The 26,188-nt window shown below is 35.3% G+C and overlaps 5 protein-coding genes across 6 annotated transcripts; 2 read left to right on the forward strand and 3 right to left on the reverse strand.

Annotated features, from left to right (window-relative positions):
• Nucleotides 1-699: 699 nt before the first annotated feature.
• Nucleotides 700-5,568, reverse strand: LOC116019388 (small nuclear ribonucleoprotein SmD3a-like). Of its 2 annotated transcripts, none has more exons than XM_031259567.1 (6): nt 5,428-5,568; nt 4,610-4,888; nt 1,714-1,766; nt 1,568-1,634; nt 1,433-1,489; nt 700-1,117 (listed from the first exon to the last, which is right to left on the reverse strand). In XM_031259567.1, exons 2-6 carry the CDS (start codon nt 4,766-4,768, stop codon nt 1,055-1,057), a joined length of 399 nt encoding a protein of 132 aa, XP_031115427.1. In that variant the 5' UTR covers nt 4,769-4,888; nt 5,428-5,568; the 3' UTR covers nt 700-1,054. The 2 variants fall into 2 exon arrangements, with proteins under 2 accessions (XP_031115427.1, XP_031115426.1); XM_031259566.1 differs by having other exon boundaries at nt 4,610-4,901.
• Nucleotides 5,569-6,911: 1,343 nt separating this feature from the next.
• LOC116019386 (GDP-mannose 4,6 dehydratase 1) lies at nt 6,912-8,306 on the forward strand. Its single transcript, XM_031259564.1, has one exon. The coding sequence runs from the start codon at nt 6,992-6,994 to the stop codon at nt 8,111-8,113; it is 1,122 nt and encodes a 373-aa protein (XP_031115424.1). The 5' UTR covers nt 6,912-6,991; the 3' UTR covers nt 8,114-8,306.
• A 186-nt stretch (nt 8,307-8,492) lies between these two features.
• LOC116019387 lies at nt 8,493-12,021 on the reverse strand. The gene is made up of 6 exons (XM_031259565.1): nt 11,843-12,021; nt 11,672-11,755; nt 11,478-11,562; nt 10,405-10,493; nt 9,048-9,159; nt 8,493-8,907 (listed from the first exon to the last, which is right to left on the reverse strand). Exons 1-6 carry the CDS (start codon nt 11,876-11,878, stop codon nt 8,690-8,692), a joined length of 624 nt encoding a protein of 207 aa, XP_031115425.1. The 5' UTR covers nt 11,879-12,021; the 3' UTR covers nt 8,493-8,689.
• Nucleotides 12,022-13,536: 1,515 nt separating this feature from the next.
• Nucleotides 13,537-14,561, forward strand: LOC116018830 (histone H1). Its single transcript, XM_031258836.1, has 2 exons — nt 13,537-13,817; nt 14,011-14,561. The coding sequence occupies exons 1-2, from the start codon at nt 13,641-13,643 to the stop codon at nt 14,419-14,421; spliced, it is 588 nt and encodes a 195-aa protein (XP_031114696.1). The 5' UTR covers nt 13,537-13,640; the 3' UTR covers nt 14,422-14,561.
• A 111-nt stretch (nt 14,562-14,672) lies between these two features.
• On the reverse strand, nt 14,673-20,403 carry LOC116018829 (kinesin-like protein KIN-7C). The gene is made up of 15 exons (XM_031258834.1): nt 20,079-20,403; nt 19,581-19,670; nt 19,358-19,458; nt 19,150-19,263; nt 18,991-19,072; nt 18,823-18,890; nt 18,662-18,727; nt 18,318-18,442; nt 17,626-17,962; nt 17,258-17,362; nt 17,148-17,177; nt 17,038-17,067; nt 15,871-16,950; nt 15,358-15,683; nt 14,673-15,246 (listed from the first exon to the last, which is right to left on the reverse strand). The coding sequence occupies exons 1-15, from the start codon at nt 20,272-20,274 to the stop codon at nt 14,931-14,933; spliced, it is 3,066 nt and encodes a 1,021-aa protein (XP_031114694.1). The 5' UTR covers nt 20,275-20,403; the 3' UTR covers nt 14,673-14,930.
• Nucleotides 20,404-26,188: the final 5,785 nt, after the last annotated feature.

Genomic DNA, 26,188 nt, shown 5'->3' on the forward strand with positions numbered 1-26,188 from the left:
TTTGTGGAAAAATATATTTGATTTGGAGGAAAATGACTTCCACCAAAATTTGGCAGAAGTCATTTTCCACAGCACCACAACACCATGGACAACACTCCAACAGAAACCATAGGTTAAGTTTGTTTGTTTGTTTTTTTTTTAAATTTATTTTTAATAAATATATTATTTTTAGTATTATCAAAAATAGTTTTATATTCTAAATAAAATAATTAAAATGTTTAATTATACGATTATACTCATTTTTCATAAAATGAACCAAACACATCAAGACAATTTTCCATAATGCAATCACACTGAAAATGAAATTATTTTCTAAAAAATGAATTATTTTTTAGAAATCATTTTCCTGATTTCCAAACACACTAGGAGTAACCCAACCAAGATGGCAAGACATCCACACTTGTAACTACAAGGTCACAAGTTCGAATCTTTTACCCCTTGGTTTGAGCCGATCAACTATAGGTAACCAACCTAGGCTTGTTTACTTTCTTTTGGTCCTTTACCGTTTAGAGTCGCAATGCGAGATTTGCCTACACCCGAAAGGGTTGTGGAGTTTCCCTCATCATCCAAAAAAAAAGATAGTGAAATTTAGACTTATGATGACTCACGCTCGAAGGCCAATGAGTCGATTCTCAATGAGAGTAATGAAATTGAAACAACTATTTGATGTATTTCAGACTATATATCGCTAAGTATGTATTAGATGCATATATTAAAAGAGACTTTTGCTTCAAAAATTCTGTAGTGTGCCCATAAAAGTTGCAAAACAAAAAAAGATGTCCAAGAACAAGGCATTCACTGAACCGAATTGCAGTAACAAGATGGTAAGTATAATATGTAAGGAAAAAAAATGCAATGGTAAAGACATTAAAAGAACAGTAGAAACTGGGTAACCCCACAATTCTAAACGGAGTCAAGGTGTTTGTCGGTAGAACAGAAGTTGTACTTCCAACAGCCTTCTAATAGGAAGCCAAGCATATGCAAATTCTCAAGCAAGGTTTAGAGATGATTCATGAAATCAAAAGCGGAGTAAACCATGACTTGCCTGGGGTATTCACCTCCTTACAGGTGGCACAACACCCCTGCCAGGTGCAGCTCCTCGACCTGCAGCCTGCGCCTGCCAACAAGAAATTAGACAGTGACCCGCCTTTTGTCAATGAATGATGGTTGATGTTACTCTACAATAATACAATATCTGTCTATATTTGAAAGAACACTATTCCTCTTTTCAGTTTCACCCTACCAAACAGTTTTTCACTATAATCAAAACTCCCAACAGCCAAGCAAGATCTAAAGAGCCGTACCTTACACGTAAGTTTTCAAATTACATGAGACAGTAATCAGTAATGTAGCATGCCATGAGTTTACTCTTATATTTAAACCAAATAGAATATAGTCAACAACATTGGAGAATAAAAGAAATAAAACTCACTTTGGCTCGCATGGCAATGGCACGTCCTCGTCCAACTCCAAGTGATGTGCCTTTGCCCTAAAATAAATAACTTCAAACATTAGGAAACCAGAAGATAAAATGAGGATTAAACACAGAGCCCACCAAGGAAAGTACCTTGATTTTAGCATCTAGACGCTTGAACATAGGAGCATTCTTAAGCATATCAGGAATTATCATGAATCTGAAAATTCACACAAGTTAACATATGCTCAAGTCAGGAAAAAAAAAAAAACTAGAAATGACAAGAACTTGTTATATACCTGACTTTGCTTCCTCGAACAAAAACATGTTCAAGTTGTGAAACCCTTCCATCCTGAGCAAAATTACCAAAAGTTAGCAACTAATGCAATTTTAATAGAGCATATACACAATAGTTAGGAATTCCTGTAGTATTTAGCTTTATCTGATACACTTGATTTTAGCTAAAAGTTCCTTTTTCTGATACATATGAAGGTAGTGGGGATTCAGCCTCTTCTAAGACATCTAAATATTACTTATAGTATTTAGCATTACAACATATATATTTTAGAAATGCCAATGGAAGAGGCATGTTTCTAGGGTATGACTATGGCATCTTATCAGCACTCTTCCTATTATTATCTTAAAAACTTACAAGCATGTATGATGCTGATAGGGTAAAGAGGCAGACAGAGAGATTTGAATAAAGAAACAGGAAATAGGTGTATTGGAAAGTAGGAAAGAAAATACAAGAGATACAGAATCGTACTCTCCAGCAAGAATGGCTCTTAAGTCTTACCCCTCACCTTATTGCTTATTATTTCTAACAATCGCTGCATATTTCCCTTCTAAGAGAATGTGTTATTTATAGTCTATAAAATATAAATAGGAGAGATTCAATCAAAGATAATCAATCAATTTGTAATTCCTTGATTTCAGCTCCCCAATACCATGGAATTTGGATCCCTTGATCATATTCCCTATCAGATGCTAAAGTTAGTTCCAGCCATTCATGATGACATCTGAAAATGCCCCTAAAGGAATAAGATTTAATTAATGCTATTGTAAAGCAACTGGTTGACAAGTTTTACAACTCCTTGACCCACTACTGTTGATTCCTAAGCATTTCAATGAATGATTTTGGGCTTGGTATGGTTGCTAACTCTTCATCCAATGGCCCATCAGGTCATGGGTTTACACAATGGAGACATCTTCTGAAAAACAGAGGTAAAGTTGTGGAGATCTTCAGACATTAAATAAATGAAAACAGATCATATCCCTTAAACAATTAGCAATAATTGGTACACTGTAAAAGGAATTTACAACCTCTAGAAGAGGAGAAAATACTTTTTGCATTCATGATAATAATCCTAAACTAATTCAGAAGAAGAGGACAGAGCATACAGTGCATCACGATGCCCAAGATTAATGTGGGATATGTTGGAAAATACAGAAGAACCACAAAATAGTAAATATGATAGGTAAAATAGAGCACAGGGAGTATCTAACTAGTCTTAAAGTGGTCATAAATTTGAATAGTGGAAGTAGCACCCAACACAAGTGGTCATATATAAAGTCGAGTGGCTTGCGAGCCACTCGGTGAAAGCTCGGCTCAAGATCGGTCAACTTTGAGCTCAAGCTCGGTCGGCTCATTTGCAAGCCTAGACGGGAGTACAATTCTTGGAGTCTATTCCTTTCACGAAACAAACAATGAATAGAATTCTTATTTTATTCTTTGCCTATTTCATTTCCTATGGAATAGAATTTCTCTTCCTCCAAAATTTGTTATGTGAACCAAAGATGTTGTTAAAGAATATATATATAACTTACATGGCTACTTAGATCTTTTCAATACACTAAAAGATGAGTAATTATTTAATTTTTTGCAACTAAAATATTTTATTCATCAAGTAAATGTCAGAAAGATGGAAACATTTTACAAATTTAAAGATCCTTTTTGCTGAGCCACAAGCAGCCTATTTTCTGTATTACCATATGTAGTTAAGTCCTTTCCTAATTAACCAACCTCTTACAAGTTTTCTCCTTAATGTTTAATTTCTCCTAGTCAGATGCCTCCAGTCCATCCAAAAAACAAAATTTTCAAGTAGAAATTCACTGCAACAGATAGATATATGATATGATAAGTGACTAGTTAATGTCTTAATAATATGAAGGTGTCAAAATTATTACTTTGTATTTTATGAGGGTTTTTTTTAATCCCTTTTTCCAGGCAAAGAAACAAAGAAGAATTCATTCAGCAAATCAGCATTAATGATATCTTTAAGAAGGCATTATTGGAGCTCTAAGCTATAGGAGAAAAGATGTTCTAGAAAAGTAGAAATTCTACAATTCAACATGAAGACAAATTGCATACTGACTGCAGAGTCATGCCTTGAGTGCCGCTTTCACAAATTTATTTCCAGGCAAAGAAGAATTCATTCAGCAAATCAGCATTAATGATATCTTTAAGAAGTCATTATTGGAGCTATAAGCTATAGGAGAAAAGATGTTCTAGAAAAGTAGAAATTCTACAATTCAACATGAAGACAAATTGCATACTGACTGCAGAGTCATGCCTTGAGTGCAAGACAAATTGCATACTGACTGCAGAGTCATGCCTTGAGTGCCGCTTTCACAAATTTATTTCCACAGAGTCATGCCTTGAGTGCCGCTTTCACAAATTTATTTCCATCACATATAATTTGTAAACTTTGAATAAAGGATCTTAAATTGATTTAGACATGGTGCGTGTTTGGCCAATGAGCTTATCTACTTCAAAAAGCATAAGCTGCTTCAAACACTAAAATGATAGTCTTTCATAGCTAGAAATGAGGCAAAAGCCTCTTCTTTGTTTAGCAAGGATTTAAAACCCTAAACATTAAAAATTATTCACATGATCAATGGAGAGCTTAGCTCTATACTTCGCAATTAAAATCTTCACAAAAGTTGAGTCTACACTAGAAGATCAATTCCTTAACCACCATTACTATTAAGTAACTACTCTAAGTTATGCAGTCCACATTTTGTTCTAATTTATACGGAGTAATAATGTTTGCAAATGAACCAATTAAATTTCAAATTTCGCACTCCCTGATATTTTAATCTATCTTCTCCGTCCTAGTATCGAAGATTTAGAGCTAGGGTTTAAGAAGCAGCGAAGAAAGCATTGATAGAAAAGCGAGAAAGAGAAATGCATACTTTGGCAGTGTAAGTGATGTTCTCCAGTTGGCAGTTCCAGTTGTCCTCGCACTCCAACATGCTTCCTCTGTAGAGCTCGCCGCTCTTCATCTCCACGGTGACGACGTGCCCCGTCGACTCGTGCAGAAGCTTCACCGGTATTCCCAAGCTACGACTCATCGTCGCAAGAAACTCCGGCGTGGGTCAGATTCGAAAATGCTCCGATTGTGTTAGTCCCGCAACGTATCACGAACAGTGAACTGTGTACTCCGTTTGAACAGATTTTGAGGCTCCTAAGTCCTAACCTCATAATCTAATTACACTTTAATACTTGTATATATAAGAATAAGGGTCAAATAGGCCACCGAACTACACACGAAACTGCAATTAGGCCATTGAACTCAAAAACAATGCAATTTGGTCCTGAACTACAATTAAATTAAAATTAAAAAAAAAAACCAATTGACTTGTTCCTATTTTTTTTAATTTTAATTTTAATTAATTAATTAATTTAAAATTATTTTAAAATATTATTTTAAAGTTGGTAACCGGAAGATCAAGTCAACAAGTCACTTTTGGTTAATTTGCATGAATTTGTGTAGTTCAGGGACCCAATTGCATTGTTTTTGAGTTCAATGGCCTAATTGCAATTTCGTGTGTAGTTCGGTGCCTATTTGATCCTTATTCCTATATTGTATGATTATATATGTATACATGTATAAAAATAATATGAAAACAATATAATGTTTAAGGGGTTGAAAAGTTATTTATGATAAAAAAATTTCTTTTTGGTTCGAAGTGGAGCGTGACGCCCCAGGACCTTAAGAGAGGCTCCTCACCAAGACATGTCTAAACCAGCAACACTCCAGTTTGTTTTCCTCACGCGATTGACAAATCTCCCACGGAGGGCTCTCAAACTCTCTCCAACTACGCGCTCAAGTTCTCCCCATTTTTACAAGAGCATCTGCTACTTTGTTTTGCTATCGTAGCACATGAGAAAAATTACTTGTGTGAAAAAAGTGTAATACTTATCAAAATTTTGAACTGGATCACAACAGACAATCACACATTAAATTAACAATGGACAAACCTAATGGAGTAGTTTAAGTGGCAAGTGAACTCTCTTTTGTGAGGATGAATTCTAGGAAAACTCAGGTTCAATTTCCACAAGTGATGATTTCCCTTAGTGGACGTGGACAAATCTTAACCACGAGTATAGGTGCTAAATCTATGCAAAGGATTTTTTGGCCCCTCTCTGCTTCTCCACCGGCCTAACAAGCCAGAAGACTCTTGATACTCTCTACTTTATGAAAGAGCAATTAATAAGATGACTTTTTTGGGCTAAGTTTTCCTCTCTACTTCACATTATTACATGCATTGCTATACACTTGATTACATAGGGCAATTAATCCATATCAAGGGGTAAATCAGTCCAACCAAAATTTTAAAATCATTATAGTCCATAAACGATTTTCATAATTTATTAAATTAAATTAAAAATCAAGATATTAAAATCATTAGTGTTAGAATCAATTTTTATAATTTATTACCTTAAAATAGATGTCAAGAATCAAGATATTAAAACCGTTATTGTCTTAGAATCAATTTTCATAATTTATTAACTTAAAATATATATCAAGAATCAAGATTTTAAAATCGTTATAGTCTTAGAAACAATTTTCATAATTTATTAACCATAAAATACATATCAAGATCAAGATATTAAAATCGTTATAGTTTTAAAAATGATTTTCATAAATTTTTTTTGAAATACTCATGATTCGGGATGCCATCACACTACATAGTAGCTGCATATTTTTCATAATTAATTAACTTAAAATAGATATTAAGAATCAAGATATTAAACCATTATAATGTTCGAAACAATTATCATAATTAAATAATTTAATATAGATATCAAATATAATCTTTGAACGATTTTCATAATTTATTAACTTAAAATTGATATCAAGAATCAAAATATTAAAACCATGATAACCTTTAAAAATTTTCATAATTTATTAAATTAAAATAGATATTAAGAATCAAGATATTAAAATCGATATAGTGCTAGAAACAATTTTCATAATTAATTACCTTAAAATAGATATAAAAAATTTAAGATATTAAAACTATTATAGTATAAAAATAATTCTCATAATTAAATTACTTAAAATAGATATCAAATATAGATTTGGAAACGATTTTCATAATGTATTAAATTAAATTAGATACTAAAATCATAGGTATGATTTCCATAATTTAGTGTATTTAAAGGGGGTACTAATTTTGATTTTTGAGAATATATTCTAGACTTCTGACAATCAACTTTGGTTGTGATTATATAGTGAGTCAATTAGATACGGCCAAGTCTTCATTTCCATTTTGCCCCATTTTCCCAAGATGGCTTCCGGCGGTGACAGATCCGAATCCACCAACGCCAACGGCGCCGAAATGCCATCTCCGGCGCTTCAAACTCCCCGGAAAATCGCACTGATAACTGGAATCACTGGCCAAGACGGCTCATACCTCACTGAACTTCTCCTCGACAAAGGCTATGAAGTTCACGGTCTCATTCGTAGATCTTCGAATTTCAATACGCAGAGGATCAATCACATCTACATCGATCCGCACAATGCTCACAAGGCGCGTATGAAGCTCCACTACGCCGACCTCACCGACGCGTCCTCTCTACGGCGCTGGCTCGATACAATTCTTCCCGACGAGGTCTACAACCTCGCCGCGCAGTCTCACGTCGCGGTGTCGTTTGAAATTCCTGATTACACCGCCGACGTGGTCGCCACCGGCGCGCTCCGCCTCCTGGAGGCGGTGCGGTCGCACATCTCGGCGACCGGTAGGGTTCATATGAGGTACTACCAAGCCGGATCGTCGGAGATGTTCGGATCCACTCCGCCGCCGCAGTCGGAGTCGACTCCTTTCCATCCGAGATCTCCCTACGCGGTGTCCAAATGCGCGGCGCATTGGTACACCGTGAATTACCGAGAAGCCTACGGGATCTTCGCCTGTAACGGCATCCTGTTCAATCACGAATCCCCGAGACGCGGGGAGAATTTCGTGACCCGGAAGATAACCCGGGCGGTAGGGCGGATCAAAATCGGGCTCCAAAGCAAGCTCTTCCTGGGGAACTTACAGGCGTCACGTGACTGGGGCTTCGCAGGGGACTACGTGGAGGCAATGTGGATGATGCTTCAGCAGGAGAAGCCGGACGATTACGTGGTGGCCACGGAGGAGTCTCACACCGTGCAGGAGTTCTTGGAGGTGGCGTTTGGGTATGTTGGGCTGAACTGGAAAGATCACGTCGTGATTGACAAGCGCTACTTCCGGCCGGCGGAGGTGGATAATCTGAAAGGCGATGCCAGCAAGGCGAAGAAGGTGTTGGGGTGGAAACCTAAAGTGGGATTTCAGCAGCTGGTGAAGATGATGGTGGATGAAGATATCGATATGGCTAAAAGGGAGAAGGTGCTTGTAGATGCTGGATACATGGATGCCCAGCAACAACCTTAAATCACTTCAACTCAACTCAACGGTAGCTACAAACAATATCATTTATCTGTTTTCCAGAATCATTTTTTCTTCTTAATATACATCTGAGTTTTAGTCATTGAGTTCTTCATTCAAAATCTCTTGGATTTACTGTAGTTTACTCTACTTATTATCCAGTTTTACTGCAATTAAGAAATGGTTTGAATTGGTTGTGTCGGCAGCATATACATTTTACTTTTCAGCTTATAATGTCACATTTTAGAGCAGATAGGATGTGTCCAATCTACATGTTTTCTGGCTCATTGCAATCTTGGTTAACACACACACTCAGAGTCGACAATGAATCACAACAGCTAATGCATTAATAATAATAAAGAAAGGAAATAAACCAACCAGGGCAAGGACAAAACAATGCTTTTCATCATTTATCTCCAATCAGCCGACAAAGTACTAGTTGGAGGGGCTAGAAATGCAGAATCCACCTACAACCAGAAATAAATGGCATTTATCTATATGAGCGTGATAAGGAATGGTAAAGTGTACAATCTATAATTAAAACGAAGAAAGAAAGGGGATGGAAAATGTGGTAGTAAGTTTCTAAGCAATCTTGGGCCCGTCATCAGTGTCACTTTGCAAAGAGTTGGATCTGCAAGCATCTTCTGGGTTCACAGAGGCTACTACTGTAAATGGCTTGATAGAAGATCGAAGCGATTCTGGTCCTTCAGACTCGATCCTCTTGCACAACGCATCGCAGTTGCTGATTACCTCAGTCAATCTCCCTTTCAACTCTCCAAGTTCCACTTGTAATACATGTACTGCAGTGCAATTGAATGAAAGGTTTAACAAGAATGAAGTTTTGCGAATGTGCTTAAGCTGTTATCACAAGGGCTTTTTCTTTTCTCCCATCAGCATAATAGTTGTCATTTTTTAAAAGAAAATTAGATACTCCGTATACCTTCTGACAGATGCTGTGATGTTGCTTTCATTGCTGAGACTGAGTAGTTGTACCGCTGAAGAAGCTTAATCGCCAATGCATCTACCACTTCTATTTTGTTATCTATCTCTTCCTGCATCAATCACCAAGAAATGGAAATGTTTTATTCCAAGAATTTCTTCATTTTTCCTGTAGAAGCCAAAACACTTGCACCTTGTTCACTATGTGTATTTAAACAAAAGGGGGAAAATACTTGTTTAGTGTTTAATTTTGTTTAGACTTTAGATTGTCATAATGGGAAAAGGCTGTAAAATAAGTTAAAACACTTAATACAAGACAAGACTCCAGACATTGAATACAAATGTCTTCATCATCTTATTCTATTCCATCCTTTTAGGTGCTTCAAGACAAATGACTTACACAGTCAAGTATTCAACACAAGTAGTAGATAGTGAAAAAATCAACAGCCTCAAACAATCAATCAAGTTTCTTTACAGTTGCATCAGCAACATTGTTTCTTGCTGCTCCAACAACAAGCTCCATTATATCAGCAGCTTCACTTGTGTTCTTTCAGTCTATAACTTCATCACTTAATGTACCCAAAAAAAGGGTCCAGATTTGAGACCATTTTCAGTCTATTTAACACCTCTGAGGGGGAAATGTAGCCAGTCACTAGGAAGGGGGGAAATTGAGGGTGACCAGGAGGAGAAAAGATTGCTGGCTATAAGTATTGAAGGTTGCACTAGTATGATACATGGAAGAGAGGTGAGCATTTTCAAGAACATGACATGCTTTTATCTAGAAGTCATTTTACACCTCTGGATGGCTGTAATCATTTTACCCCTACAACCTAAAATGTTTATGGACATTTTCAGTTAAGTGAACAACAAAAAACATAAGTCACTAGCATGTTTTATGTGAAGAAAACAGGCTGTTAACAAGAAGATAAATGTTGAAGCACTTTAATGGTTTTTGGTCCTTAGTGAAAGCCTGAATGGGACTCTTCAAGTGGTGTATAAGTCACTAGCATGAGTACTATTAATGTACCTAGCAAGCATTTTTTTTTTTGTACCTCCAAAGCTTCTCTGACCCACCAAAGATAGACTGAAAACAAAATGTAGGCTAAGAGAACACAGGGAGAAAACTAAAACCAAAATAAGAAGAAAGCTGGTTTTAGATGACTATAAATTACTTTCTTAGAGATTGAATCCCATATAAGATGGGAGTGAACATATTACTCAAAGACAAGAGGATACACAGAAATCTGGCAGAGATCCAATCTTCTAGCTCTCAGGTTAACCTCACCAGAAAACAATCAAACATGAAGAGATGACATTTCAACATTGACTGCCTCAAAGATGCATGATATGTGGCAAACCTGTTTTTTATTGATCTTCTGGACCTTATCCTCTTGCCAATTACGGTATGTAGAGAAGAGCTCCAGTAGGACTTTTGGGTCTACACAACCTATAACAAGCACACAAGTATTGACATCATTATTCACCAAAATTATCTCTATCCCCCTCCAAAAAGTGTCTATTTGTTGTTTCATGACCTTATTTTGTACTTCCATAACAAAGAGTGCAGAATAACATGAATATAATCGAGTTGAGCAATGGAAAACAGTTAGCAATCCATTAAAATTCTAAACATTAAACAACCATATGCCTACAGTTCACCCTCAACTCCAAAGCCCAACAGTCTTCAGCTCTTGCATGACTTCAGGTGTCTCTCTCGCTTACTGCTTGCCTTACAAACACACATGTGTGCACCCAGTATTTCCTAAAAATTGCTTGATTAAGTTATAGACAGACAACTATTGCCATTGTGGGTTTCAAGCCAGAAGACATCAATAGGATATGGCCTCTGGGCACTAACCATTCTAATTAGTGCACTCTTGATTAAAGAATAGATTCAAATGAAAATTAGGCAATTAGCATCTTTGAATTGAATGTTCTGCAGTAGATGATTCTGCTACTTCTTGAAATGATTGAACAAAATAAAACGTGATGGAAGAGGGTTGATGCAATGGTATCTACCAGACCAGAAGCATAGACTATAATTCATAGCATAGGATCCTTTTCGACAGAAAGTGCAAGTAATAGAAACAGAAAGTGAATATGGTTCTGGTGCCAAGGATAGTGGGCATTCCATTACAATTTATCACAACAGAATTAGTTCACTCTCTAGCTTCAGCTCTAAGACATGCTTGCCAATTGCCATAGTTATAAATTTATTGGTTGGATAGTTTACTATTCAGTTTGGCAGATTTTAAACACTTGCATTCACTTCTCTAAAACTGACTGCCAAGAGATGCAAATAGATTAAAAACTCCACCTCAAGTTCAATTAAGTGCACATTTTTAAAGCACAAGAACTACTCGTGTGATCTTTTCAAAATAAAATATTCAACAAGAAGAAGTATAACTGTATAAGCACCCTCTGTAAATACCTGAATTCGAAGCATATGGCGTCTTTCTCACCAATATGTCTGTCAGACTACTCTCTGCTAGTGGCGACGTCAGGATCGGCTTAGACTGCGAAATTGCGAATAAAAACACACACACATACACACGAATATCACACACTTGAGCTCAACAATGATCGAACAAACAATTAAAAGCCAAAAACAAAATGAAGGCTCACAATTTGAAGGGACCTCAGCTTCTCTAACACAGGATCTACGCCTTCTACGCGCTCCGAAACAGTGGTAATCTCATCGACCGGCCTCTTAAATCATAAAAAGTAAAATAATAAGAAAATTTCAATGATTTTCAAATTAACTGGGGAGTTCAGAGGTTGAATTTGAACAAGTACCTGTGAGCTCGAGAGAATTGACTCTGATGCACCCATGGATAGGGTTATTTTCGAGAGATTCCGATGACCTGTCCTTGCTTGGAACTGGGAAGATGACTATCGCCGATTGAATCGAAGTATCGAACCGCCGAGTCAGTCCGGTTGTTCTGCGACCATCTAATGGGTGGGGGCGGGTCATTTTGCCCCGACTGTGTATAACGAATTTTTAATTTCTAGATGGGAAAATACCTTGGTTATTTACACTTGAATCGTTATAAGTTTACCACTAACAAATAATCTTTTTTTTTTAACTTGATAATTATATATTTGAATTGTTATTGCATATTTTTTATATGATATTTTGCCACATCAAAATAACTTTTTGTGAGTAGCAATTATAAGACATAAGATTTTCATTTACATTTTAACTATTTTTATTATAATTATTATTATTATGTAACTTTTTGTGAGTAGCATGTCAATAGTAATTTCCTTGTATACTTCCCATACTAACACTTCGTGCGCTAATAGAAAGTAAGGGACTAGTTATAAGGATATACAGAGCGTATATGACAAGTTTTTGACATTTTTTTAGTCTAATAGTGTGTTTCTCGACCTTCGAAAGTAGAAAGTAGACTATATTTGGACAAACAAGCAACACATGAAGTGTCTTCTCAATTATCATATCCATATAAATTTCTTCAGCACCAACAAGTGGCACGACTGATCTGACTGACTTGTAGTGAGTGCCACATGTCTCTTGTCAACGAGAATGTCAGCATGCGCTCACTGACCCAATACTAGAACATTTTTAATATTTGCTTGTTTGCTGTTGGCTTTCCGACATTCTTAACTCCAGCAGAACCACAGATGTCAATAATTACATATATAAATTCTTATCTTTTGTTTACGGATACATATTCAGATCTAATTTAGTAACTTAAGATAATTAACATTATCATAACTCTTGTACGGAAGATTCAATTTTGGTTCGAACAACCAATTTGAACTGGAATATATATATATTTCAAATTCTAATTTTATTATTAAAACTATTCAAATTCAACTTTTAAAACAAGTTTAAAATCAAATATTTATAATTTTAAAAAGTTAAACGATGATGATTTTTTTTTTATAAATCTATCTGTTTCTTATAATTTGCAAACAAAACTAGAACCGTCATATGATTTTGATTCAGTAGTTTTATTTGAATTGAACTGTAATTATCTCCATTAAAAAAATATTATATTATCTCAAAATATCATTTGAGCCAAACACAGGATATTCACTACAAATCATCAAACCATGAACTGTATATGCAAGCTGTTTTCTTGGTGTTTTCCTCCTCTTTTGACGTTTTATTTGGTAACCCTCAAAACAAAGTGAAACTTCAACCAATTTTCATGATTCCAGCCACATTAGAGCAAGAATTCTCTTGGCTTCAATCACATAAAAATTTGAAACCTTAATTCAAAATCTGTGAATTGATACAAAATTTCTAAGTTAATTAGAAAACACATCCTTCTAAAGTTCTAATACACATACCCTGCAAAAAAACTGAATAACTGAAAAGAAAAACCGCCCCTGTATCCCAGTGGTCTATAGATAAGAACGACAAGTCTCAATCCGATTCACCTTATAATCGACGACTGTATACAATCCACGTTTACGCGCCTGATTTATTCTTTCGTAATTTATCAATCCCCTTTCAATCGAATCAACCAATTGAAGTGATTCTTGCCGGTTATAAATATGGAAAGATACGATTGCACTGATCATAGAGTTGTGTGGTGATACAGAGGTGTTTGTGATTGTTGCAATGGCGTCGATCGGAGAAGTGGAGAAACCTACTGTGGAGCAGCCGGCCGGGGAGGCTCCAGGCGCGGCAGAGCAGCCTCAAGCGGCGGCGAAGCCTGTTAAGGAGAAGAAGGTTAGGGTTCCGAAAGAGAAAAAGGCTAAAGTTCCAAAAACTGCGACTCATCCTCCTTACTTTCAGGTGCGCATACAGTTTCAATTGTTTGATTTTGCCCTATTGATTTTGATCGAACTCATCGATTCGATCCGGTTGCGTCGATTGCCGAGAATTTCAATTCTCTGTTGTTTTTGTGTTTAATCTGAGAAACACGATTGATTTCAGAAACGGAATTTGTAGAAATCGAATCGGTTGAATTGAAATGAAATTAGTGCAGATGATCAAGGAGGCTGTGTCGGCTCTGAACGAGAAGAACGGCTCGAGTCCATACGCGATCGCGAAGCACATGGAGGAGAAGCACAATGGAGAACTGCCGGCGAATTTCCGGAAGATTCTAGGCCTGCAACTGAAGAACAGCGCCGCTAAAGGCAAGCTGATCAAAATCAAGGCTTCCTACAAGCTATCCGAGGCGGGTAAGAAGGACGAAACGGCTAAACCTAACGCAGCGAAGAAGAAACCGAGCAGTGCCGCGGCGGCGCCCAAAGCGGTTGAGGAAGCGAAGGCGGCGGCGGTGGTGAAGAAGAAAGTTGCGGCTAAGAGGAGCAAGAAATCTACTCCGAAGAAGCCGAAGCAGCCCAAGTCTATCAAGTCTCCGGCGAAAAAGACCAGGAAGGCGGTTGCTGCATGAGAGTTGTGTATATATAGATAGATATATAAATAGAGTTTAAATACTTAAAACGAATAAAGCCTACTATGTGAATTGAAGTACCTCCTATTAAATGTAAGAAAAGTCCTCTTTTTCTGTATATGTTTGTAGGATTATAACAACATTTCAGATCTTTGTTTCTGCAAATTATGTAATCAAACTTGTTTGCAGTGGCAACCAGGTCCACCTTGCAAGGTAAATTCGGATTCAAAATGCACAATTTACATACTGAATGTTCACAATTGTAAATCGAAATCCAAATAAAATAGAAAAACAGTATGCTTAGCTTAACATCAACCTAAACCCCTACTCTCAATAACACATCTCCCAAATGGGAGCAATATTATACAATGAATGTGATTCACTCACCATAACAGATCTCCCAAGCTGGGAAAATATTACGCAGTAAAGTTTAATATACAGACTGAAGGCAACAACACCATCAAAGCAATAAATACCCAGATAAGTATACATTCCTTCCCACATCTTTACTACAAAAGCGAAATCAAGCTGCGCTTGAAGCTATAGCTCGGCGAAGTACGGGTTCCAAAGTCGAGCCCAAACATTTCCTTTGGAGCCTTCCCGACCTCCATGAACCTCACGAGCTTAGCAACTAAGTAGGCGCTGTCCGAGATGTGGTTCATATCGTCTGTCCTGGTCCACAACCGGTTAACCAACTGCGCCCTCCTGGTTTTTGTAGTAAGCCCGATCCCCCACTTCAGGTAGAGGCTCACGCGCTCTTGTTCTGTTAGCTTCTTCATCATTTGCTTCGTCAGCATCCGTTTCTCTGCTTGAAGATCCTTAATGCTGTTTTTCGTTTTAAATAACGAGATTGTTAAACGCCTTTTCTAACAAAAACAAAGGTTTTCGGATTTCAGATTTCAGATTTCAGATTGGGATTTAGTATACTATTATTACCTTTGTTCAATTGATAAGACACGTCCATTCAAGACCGTCTTCTGGCCACGAACATATGCGTCCTTGAGGAAGGAGAGTCTCCTCAACTCTACCTCCATATAGATAGCATCAGAGGAATCGCCTTGGAAAAGTAGGAGGAAATATGTTCGGTGAACAAGCGAAACATTGCAAGCATGCCACAGTTCGATTATCTCCTTTTGGAGTCTCCTGAATTCCGATGGCCAACTGGTAAAACTTTTGAGTTCGAGTTCAACTTCTATTGGGTCCAGGCCGACATCTTTTACAGTCTTTATTGGCTTATCTGCCCCTCGCTCAGTTTCCTTAGCCTGCAGCATACAAACATCACACTTATGCAAAATACAAATTGTTGCATAATCTGAAAAAGTAAAAATGGCATCGAGTTTCTCTCTTTCAATGGATTTTGCTTAACTGAGTCGTGATTTAAATGCAAAAAGAGATAAACCATAAAAGCCCGGGGGCAGGGGCGGGGGAGGGGGAATAGATAGCACTCACGGCCACAGCAAAATCAGCGACGTCCTCCTCACGTTGAAAAGCAGTCATTTCCTTAGTCCCCTCATCGCATGTATAGTCAGTAATAGCATTATCATCATCGGAAGTTTTCTCTTTTGGTGGTTCTTCAAGCTCAATACCAACACCACTGTCTGCAGAAACAGTGAAATGCTCTTCCATGGAGGCTTTGATGTACGAAGAAATTTCCTTTTCAAAACCCTGAGGTTCGTTATTCAATTCTTTCTCTGAGCCAGTGTTCTCGGGGCATTCTACCTCTTCGTTCCATGGAGATAATGGATCGATAACTAGATCAGCTTCACAGCTTCTACTTATCGTTATTCTTGGGCTTCTCAAGTCAGATGAATCACTTGCCATCGCATTTGGTGACAATTGATTGCACGGTAACTCCTCATCTACCTTTGATTCGTCTTGTGCTGATTTTCTGCAACCCTCGGATGATGGTGACGCTAGTTCTTGCTCATCCTCAACAGGTAAGACCAATTCTCGATTAGATTTCCCGTCTTCATCAAATGACGATGCAAATACCAATTTGTGGTCTAATTTCAATGGCACAAATGATGATCTGCTATCTTCCTCGATTCGAGGTGATGCTGGTATACTGTACGGCGATAGATTTTCCCGATCTGTTTTCCCTATATTTCCAATAGCAATTCTCGCTGAAAATCCACTGTTTTCTTCGAGAAATGGATATCTTGCTCTTACTGGTTCATTAACTTCTGAATCTTCTATATCAATGCACCGAACTTCCTTGCATAGATCCTCCGAAATCCTATCGCTTTGTTTTTCTAGATCATCCCATCCCTGACAAGAATCGGTTTCACTAAACGTTGAGCTACTAACTACTACTCGTTGAGAAGAATTATTATTATGAAGGAAATCCTCTTCAAAGCTCGAGACACATATAAATTGATCCTCGGAGCTACTCCGGCTGTGTCCATCGGAACATGTTCTGACATCAGCATCCATCGAGAGAGGAACCGTCATAATGGACATCTCGGGTGCAGGGCACTGGTCATCCGCTGACCTTAGTACTCGCAAATTTGGGTAGTTCCCCAAACCAACCTGGAGAAAAGTACGTAGAAGAACTTTAGCCCGAAGAAATGGAATACAGATGGTAAAAAAAACATCAGTTTTGATGGTTATATTTACCCGTATCACTGAACTTTCATCATCCCGAACCTGGAAAAACATTAGAGAACTTTAGCCAGGAGAAAGGGAAAAAAGACGTGGTAAGCAATAGTTTTGATGAATATATTTACCCGTATCACTGAACTTTCATCATCCCGAACCTGGAGAAACGTTAGAGAACTTTAGCCAGGAGAAAGGGAAAAAAGACGTGGTAAGCAATAGTTTTGATGAATATATTTACCCGTATCACTGACTTCCGTTCCTCCCCAATCATTTGCATCAAATCCCTAACTTGCGCTTGAGCAATGTCACGCTCCATTCTCAATTCTTTTACCTCCTTCTCAAGCTAGAAAGAAGAAAGAGTGATAATGTATCTTTTTTTTGAGTACTTCTGACTCTGTTAGAATGTAGTATCTGTTCATAGCTACTTTCTCAACCTACTGAAGCACAAAGAGTCAACAGTCGCCTCCACTGAGGCTCGAACCCACTCCCTTCCATATGGGGGTGCAACCGGGTGCCACTAGACCACAAGGTCTTGGCAGTGATAATGTATCTAAGATGTCAATAAATAGGATATTTATAATCCACCGAGGTGAAGTGATCAATTACCTTTTCGATTTGCAGATCCTTCTCTTGCAATAAAGCAGCATTATCCGATGTTTCAAAATCAGAGGTTGGACTCCTCATCTCACTCTCGAGCCTTGCCAACTCCCTTTGCAAATGCTTTACCAAAACTTTGTCCGACATAACTACATTCACTTGAGCATTAGTAGTCACTTCCTTGGCACAACTAGCAAAAAGAAGTGTATTTCTCGATTGCTCAACATGAGACCGTGCAGGGCTCATTGTACAGATTATGGCTGTCTTGGCATTGCCTCCTAAGGATGCTTGTAGTATCCGAGTTAGCTTAGAATCTCTGAAAGGAATGTGCCCATTTCCCCCCTTGCTGTTTCCAGCCACACAACCCCATTAAAAAAATAAAAAAATAAATAAAAAATAATCAGTCGTAGAATATTTTGGCGTAAAAATAAACCATTAGAATGATAAGTCCTTGGATCACAAGGCTAAACGCCTAAACTTTTAGTTTTCTTCTTTCTTTTCTTTCCTTCTCTTTGCTGCCCTTTCTATGGAAAAGAAAACAATGGAATAACATAGAAGTGAACACATGCCTCAATCATACTAGGATTATATTCTATGATTGTTTCGGGAGGGAAGTGGGGCCCAAGTCGTGTAACTAACTAGTAACTACCTAACCGTGTGCACCTCTGTTGAATTGTGAAAAGTAAAGGGAAGTTAATGACCTTAATTTGCGAATCACGGTGCCCAGGGTCAATAAACTACGGTTTATATGACAGCCTTCTTTCAGCCTGGCGCCAGCTGATAAAGATTGAGATGCACGCTCACTTCCGGCCAAATCAACGAAATTCTGTATTAGAATGGGAAAAGCAAGATGAGTAATCCTCAAAAGTTCAGCAGGAAAAATCAAATACCCAAAAAAAAATAAATCCAATACGATAATGACACATCAAGCAGTGAAAATTAGGGAGTGATTTTTGTAGGGAAATGTAGCATTCCTAGATTAATACATCTTACGGTGTTCTGCATATGTTAAAAAAGCCAATTTCCTAAAAGAGATCAAACATACCACGGTAGCTATAAGAGAGTTTGAACTGTCCCTCCCTAAGAATTCACGAACTGAGCTTTCGACTGTCTGCAACGATTCATCAGTTCAGTAAAACCCTAATAAGTTTATAAGGACCTAAGCTCATTAAACGGATACACAAGACTGATATTCAACAAACATACCAATCTGATTATTTGGTGAGATCGGGAGCTCGTTTCATTTAGGTTGGTTTCCCCAATCTGTCTTTGAGCTGTGAAAAGTCGATCGAAACTTTCAGCAACACATAGAGCCACAACCACTAGTGAAGATAAAAAAAAATAAAATTACTAAGGTCCCCGTTCGGCCGTTACCTTCGCATATGGAAAGAAGATCCACCACGTGGTTCCAGTCCTTCACAGTTTCTTCCGTGAGTTTCTCAACAACCGTCCCTCTCTGGTAAAGTACCCATTTGTCATCACGCAAAAATATCTCATCTGTACCAATTAGCTCATCGGGGAAACATCACTCACCTCGGGATCATCCAGAAGTCTAAGTGGAGTGACATCCGAAGAGAGAAGGTCTCTAACGGACTCGTTGTAGATCTCCATAGCAGAGAACTTCAAAACATAATCTCTCTCGCTATGCTGGAGAAAAACAAAACAGCACACCATATAAGCAACTAAGCAAGTAAGATTACAATAAACGCCACAATTAATCAAATATTGAACCTTAACTTACTTTTTGTATATGCTGATATATATCTGCAATCGCATACTCAGTAATTCCAGTCATCGTATACGTCTTTCCACTGCTCGTTTGTCCATACGCAAAAACACTTGCTGGAGAGTACATTGATTACAACATTAATAACAAATGGAACAGTAAAAAAATTGTTGCCAGCAAATATAGTACCAGAAACTGGTGAAAACAAGCCAAGATAATATGTCTTCTCTCAACTCACAATTGAATCCATTTACAACCGATAGAGCAACTTCCTTCGCTGCTTCCTCGTACACCTTTCTCGTGGTGCAATCACTGTTAAATACCCTGTCTAGAACCAAAACCACAATCCAAGAACATAAATTAGCCTCAGAACTCTTTAGACTACAATCAACTAATCAGACAAAACTAAAAGCAAAAAACAAGAACCAAAACCACAATCCAAGAATTACCAAAAAAAAAAAAAAACATAAATTAGCTTCACAACTCTTTATGTTGAGCATAAATAATATATAAACATAAATCTGAGTCTAACTATCAGCTTAGGCTTTTAGTTGAAATGGAACACATGTTTCAATTCTTTAGACTACAATCAACTAATCAGACACAACTAAAAGCAAAAAACATGAATGAATCATGCAAAACACAAGATGATGATCAAAATCCAAAATTTTTAAAACAAAAAAATTGGGTTTTTTTTTTTTTTTTTTTAAATTTCAAGAACTCATAATTTGCTTACCAAATGCATAGGCAGAGGGAAACATAGACCTCTCAGAAGCTGAAAGATCAACATTCCTGTAAACAATGGTGGTTTCATTGACACATCCCCAATCTGAAACATCATTCCTTAAAATCTCCTTCTCATTCAAAGGCCTTAGCCGCACCGACACCAAAATCCTCTCCCCTCTCATCATCTCTTCTCCTCCTCCCTCCATGCCACCTTTTCCTCCCAAAGCACATATAAACTACAAAATTCCACACAATAATTTTTCAATGCATTGAATCAAAAAAAAAAAAAAAAAAACCCAGATGGGCCTCCATAATATTATCACTGGAAACAAACAAAGAACACAAATTATTCTAAGTCAAGTATGGCGCTTTCTCCTTCTTCATTTATATACCCTGCCCTCCCTGTCTTCCGTTCATTTCCAATACCCACATTTTTTATATAAATAAAAATTCGATTTTTTTATTTTTTCCCATATTTGTTAATGATGATGGGGCGTGGGGCGGATGGAACTCACTGGTCCCCAATTACAGACTGTCACAAGTGTCTTGATTCTCCATTTAATGTTCCGTAAAACACCAGAAAATTAAAAATGGAGGATTAGGTCGAGAATTTCATGTCTGTATTTGAAATCAAAGAAATTTTATACAATAAAACTTTAAAATTTAAAATTAAAAATCTCTCTCTTTCACCTGGGAAAATGGAGAAAAATTCTTCCTCTGGGTCGTTTTCTTGGATGCTTGATGTGACGCTTCGATTTAAAAGTATAAACTTTTATATAATATATAATATGAATATATAGAATATATATATGCCTACGTAATTGTACGTATAGGTAAAGGATTGACGAACTCTCTGCTTCTTGGAGATTATTCAGAGCTGCATAGGAAAACAGAGAGTTGACAATGGCAGTTGTTTCCTGACCCTTTTCACCGTTTGCTTGGGGCCTGCGATTTTCCTTTTGGTATTTTGTTTTTGTGATAATTTTCTTTCCACCCCCCATATTTTTACACCACGTTCATGGCAAAATTATACAATGGACCGTGATCAATCTTGTATTATAAATCATGGTCCAACAATAATCTTCAAATTCTGTATCTGTAGTTGACACATTCTGTACACATATTGGACAATTTCTGTACACGTAACTATCATATTATGTATCAGCAATTATCGAATTATTTGTTTACATGTACAGAAACAGTTAACTGTAGGTACAGTATCTCCATTTTTACTACAACTTTAAATAACAAATATTTTAGATTTTAGATCAATTTTTGTATAACGCTTATTTCTCGATTTCATTGGACTATATTATTGAACCTATTAATGTGTCCTAAGTTCATGAAATGATAAATTGAGTCAATCTAACTTCGAAACTTAATACAAAAATTGTTGTATACTTTTGTGCCAAGGATTTTTAGATTAAATTTGTTTGTATTATTTATAGTACACATAAATACATAATCATATGCTGTTGTTCCTCTACCCAATTATTGTCACATTTCAACCATTTTAGTGGTTAATGGACAATATTGTTTAATTTTGCAATTATGAGTGCTAATCATACAGCAAAGACAAACAAACAACTGCATTTTTGGTTTCTCAATATGTGGTCAATGAGAAATGCAAGCATACGAACTTTGATATCTTGTGGATTTTGGATTAGGGGACAATTTAATTAGAATAATTTAGTAATAACATTATTATAATACTCTTGTACCATTTATTTGTAGAATAATTTAGAAATAGCATTTAGTATAATAATTTTGTACCATTTTTTTTCCTTTGATAACTGATTGATTATAAATTAGCTGATAACTAATACATTGATTCAAAATAAATACATACCAATCTCAATGAGATTTACAATAAAATTTACAGATCCCATATCAAGAATTAAGTAGGGTTGACAATAATAATTGAATACGAACATTTTGCTGTTTAGAGAAATAAACAATTCTCACTATCTTAATAATTTTATACTTCAACAACATATATTATTTATAAATTTAAAAATAAAAACCACTTAATTGTTCTTGTTTAGTTATTTTATAGTCTTTGATAAATGTCAATTGCAAAATTAATTCTCAATGTAGCCAAATTAAGTATGTGTGATTTTAGTCTATTATTTATTAACATTTTAGGCCAATTACATAGCATGTAATTTGATACAACACATGTAAGATAATTAATGGTAAAATTGTGTAACATAGTATTAAGTGTCAAATAAAACACAAATTGTAAGTGATGATAAAAGTTAACACATATTGATCAAAATTAAACTTTTTTTTTTGTTTTATCATGATGTATTCTGATCGAGTATGCTCTAACTACAGAAGGGAGATTTAGTTACACTGAGAATTAATTTTATAATTGGCAATTATTATGGACTAAATTGACAAAATGAGAATAATTGAGAGGTTAAATACATTTTTCTTAAAAAAATAATGTTTTTATTTTATTTTATTTTATTTTAGTAATAAGAGCAAAATAGTAACAATATTATTTTGAGAAGTAATGCAAAATTCAAAATATCAGTATGATTTTTTTTTAAACAGAGGTCTAATTGTCATTTTTCAAGTGACTATATTCACCATTCTTTATGTTCCAAGTGTGTATATTCAAATATTGTGATGTGAATGCTAACAACCTCACATAACAACATCATAAGTTTGTTAACTAATTTGCTTAATTCCATAAATAAGTTGTTGTTTGTTGCGGATATGTGACAATATAACTATATATGATTAAACGTATGATTTCAATTACATGGTTGTTAACATTTCAATTCAATGGATTAGAACTTTAATCATGGATTGACACATATATAGTATCAAACACCTAGATTTATCCAATAATTCTCTAAATGAAATGAAAAAGCCCATATACTCAATAATTACAAATAGGAGGTCCTTTTCAATCATCAAAAAATTGTAAGGGTCCGGTTTGTAAATTAAGTAATGTCTAGCACAAGAGTTTGACATTGGGGATTGTATATTTGTATACTATTCCATTGGTCCTATGATGAGTTGATGACATAACGTTATGTGATGTTTGTATTCACTCCAATAATGTTATATTTATTATACACATTTATAATACTTGTGTAGCTTTTATTGATATATATGTCAACCATTGAACTTGTAATATGCAAACTTATTCCATGATGTCAAATTATACCAAGGATCTGGATACTTATGGACCCTAGCTCAAAACGACACTTAGATTTTGTATTTATGGTTAACATATTATATACTTATAAATAAATTGAAAGTACACAATATGTTAATTGTAGTAGGTACATAATTTATTAACTGAAGGTACTTAATATGTTAACTGAAGGTACATAATATGTTAATTATAATAGATTTATAATTAAAGAACTGTAGATATATAATATGTTAGTTGTAATATGTATATAATTTATTAACTGAATGTATATAATATGTTAATGACATGTGTGTAATTTAATATCATTTTGGACTAAATTCACAATACAAGATGGACTTGATACATGGTATGACAATTGTTCATATAGTTTGGTTAACAACTTTTACAACATGTTTGATTTGCGAAATAGACTTAAAACAGAATAACGTACATTTCCTTAAATAAACTTATCTCATTATTTGATAAGTCTTTTTATTATTGGAAATATGGAGTAATATTTATGAAAATGAGCTATTTTTATTTTTATTTTTATTCTTTTTTGCAAGGGGATAACTATTTTGAGGGGTCACATTAGTATTATACTATTATTGAGTATAATACGAATATTACACATTTGACATTTCCACCCATTAATTGCGTGTTATGTTGGTAATTATGAATTATGATGGCAGATGGTGAAATTTCAAGTCAAACTTTTCTTTCATTTACTTATTATTGCCTATAATTTCACTAACAATATTTTTAAATTAATTTCAATAATCATGAGTTTTAATTTTTATTTTTTAAGTTTCTCAATAAATGATAATGCTTTAGGTAATGCCATTTTACGATTGAATTACATATCATCTTATTGAATTGCATATCATGAGTTTTTAAATTCCATGTAACACGATGGTTGCTATGTTATCATTACAAATTGAAAAAGTATATAACAGATACTATGTAACATGAGTTCATATAGGAGGTCATGAGTTCGAGCCTCAGTGGAGGAGATATCGAAATTGACTCTTTGTGCTTCAGCAGGTTGAGAAAATATAGATGAACAAATACTACAATGTAATAGGGTCAGTTGTATTAAAAAAAAAAGTATGATTAAATAAAAAAGAAATAGTACTATGGTGTTTTGTTTTTAAAAAGAAACAGCAGTGGTGTTGGAGTTTTGAAGCTTCGAAATGGGCCCACATTCACATGATGATATCTTTTCACCCTCTCAAGTCAATAATAAAGTAATCCACCGGCCCATGTACCCAAAATTCTACTCTTACCTAACCAAAAACATTAAATAACATTTAATGCTGGCAACTTAATTATAACATTTTTTTTTTAAAATCTCCTAAGTTACAAATATTCCTTTACTGTCCTAAGAATCTACTCCATAAAAAACCCACAAATCACCAACTCCTATGGTGTTTTGTACTTGGCATTAATCATATAAACTAAACTAATCATTGTTGTCTCTACTCTAAACCATATACTAATCAATATTAAGCCCTATTCCGTGAAAGAAATATTTTGAATAAAAATTCTTATTCCCCCAAAAGAAAAAAAAAAACAGTTTTATCATTTCCATATGGCAGTGGGCATATTGCTCTCTCTCTCTCTCTCTTTTTTTTTTTTTGTAATTGCAAAAGTAAAGGCTGAATATTGTGTTTTTGGAGGGACATCTTTTGACCAAAAGAGAAATAATAATATAAGGTTAGAAGGTATGCATGTGCTGAGAAAAAGCAGTGCTTTATCATTATATTTCCCTCCTCCATTGTTGGAATTTGAATTGATAGATAGATATATGCATGGCCACCCAGGACCATTATATTCAATCATGCATATATATATGCATAGCTTGTAATTTAATCAAAGGTTCTTCCCTTATCTGTCACCCCATTTTTGTTTTTTCCTCCTTCACAAATCACAGCAATATAATTAACAATAATTCCTTAAGAATTTAATATGCCCCTTAATAAATAAATAAATATTGATTATTCCGGTCAAATATTGATAATAATCATAAAAATTGATCTTCTAATCTCATATTAAAAAGAATTTGATTAATTAATTTATAGAATCTTGATTAGCTTTTGCATGTCTCTTTAGTCTTTACATTACTATGAAATGTATTTGTGGTCCATACTGATCTTGAATATATGCCATAGGTTTTTGCGAATTTAAGTTGTTTTAATTAGATTTCAGCATTATTAAATTATATTCTAATACTATAGAGATAATATTGTTTGACATTGTACTCGAAAAATTCATTACATTTGGAATTAATCTGCAACTATAAGTAGTGAAATGACACTTTATTTCCTTTAGGTGCATATATAGTCAATAATTTTTTGTTTTTCATTCGTTTTCATACCAGAATGTCAGGAGTTCAGTTCTTACTAACATTATTTCGATCAAGTCCGTTGCACAAGAGTCTTTCTAGTGCGGTTTATATCTCATGTGTAATTTACAGTTTATTACACAGGAGCAGAGAATTTACCTAGTGTACATACACTCTCGGGAAGTAGTTGTGGGTTTCCCTCGTCACCCAAAAAAAATTACAACAAAATAAAAAGTTTCACACATGTATGTACTATTTGGAACAATGTAACATTGCATGTGGAATTATAATATGGAGTACTACTTTCCATGCAAGTTGATGCACACATATTGCATAGGTACTCTATGTGTGTCATTGCACGGATGTTATACATGAATTACATGTTTGTCACACATGTATTGACTTTTTTTTTTTTATTACCTTGTATTGACTTTTATTTTGTAATATATATTTTATGTAATTTTTCATTTTGACTCTACTTAATATTTTTAGTGGGATGATTTAAGTAATTTTTACCTTATTAAAAAAAATTGAGTGAAGTGAGTAATTAAATCATTAAATGGGAAATTGACAATAATATTATGACACCTAAACTAATTTAAAAAAAAAAAAAAAAAAAAAAAAA

The sequence above is a fragment of the Ipomoea triloba genome, chromosome 5, assembly GCF_003576645.1.
Source record: "Ipomoea triloba cultivar NCNSP0323 chromosome 5, ASM357664v1".
NCBI lineage: Eukaryota > Viridiplantae > Streptophyta > Magnoliopsida > Solanales > Convolvulaceae > Ipomoea > Ipomoea triloba.

Bases quoted from the DNA above. Each gene is read 5' to 3' on its own strand.
- LOC116019386 (XM_031259564.1), top strand. From the start codon at position 6,992: ATGGCTTCCGGCGGTGACAGATCCGAATCCACCAACGCCAACGGCGCC.
- LOC116019387 (XM_031259565.1), bottom strand. From the start codon at position 11,878: ATGGGTGCATCAGAGTCAATTCTCTCGAGCTCACAG. The intron at 11,756-11,842 runs GTACTTGTTCAA...TTATGATTTAAG, and splicing joins CAATTCTCTCGAGCTCACAG to AGGCCGGTCGATGAGATTAC. The intron at 10,494-11,477 runs GTATTTACAGAG...TGCTTGTTATAG, and splicing joins GCCATATGCTTCGAATTCAG to GTTGTGTAGACCCAAAAGTC.
- LOC116018829 (XM_031258834.1), bottom strand. From the start codon at position 20,274: ATGGAGGGAGGAGGAGAAGAGATGATGAGAGGGGAGAGGATTTTGGTG. The intron at 19,671-20,078 runs GTAAGCAAATTA...TTTTGGTTCTAG, and splicing joins TCCCTCTGCCTATGCATTTG to ACAGGGTATTTAACAGTGAT. The intron at 18,728-18,822 runs GTATGTTTGTTG...GAATCGTTGCAG, and splicing joins CTCACCAAATAATCAGATTG to ACAGTCGAAAGCTCAGTTCG.
- LOC116018830 (XM_031258836.1), top strand. From the start codon at position 13,641: ATGGCGTCGATCGGAGAAGTGGAGAAACCTACTGTGGAGCAGCCGGCC. The intron at 13,818-14,010 runs GTGCGCATACAG...AAATTAGTGCAG, and splicing joins CTCATCCTCCTTACTTTCAG to ATGATCAAGGAGGCTGTGTC.
- LOC116019388 (XM_031259567.1), bottom strand. From the start codon at position 4,768: ATGAGTCGTAGCTTGGGAATACCGGTGAAGCTTCTGCACGAGTCGACG. The intron at 1,767-4,609 runs GTATGCATTTCT...AATTTTGCTCAG, and splicing joins ACATCACTTACACTGCCAAA to GATGGAAGGGTTTCACAACT. The intron at 1,635-1,713 runs GTATATAACAAG...GTGAATTTTCAG, and splicing joins GTTCGAGGAAGCAAAGTCAG to ATTCATGATAATTCCTGATA.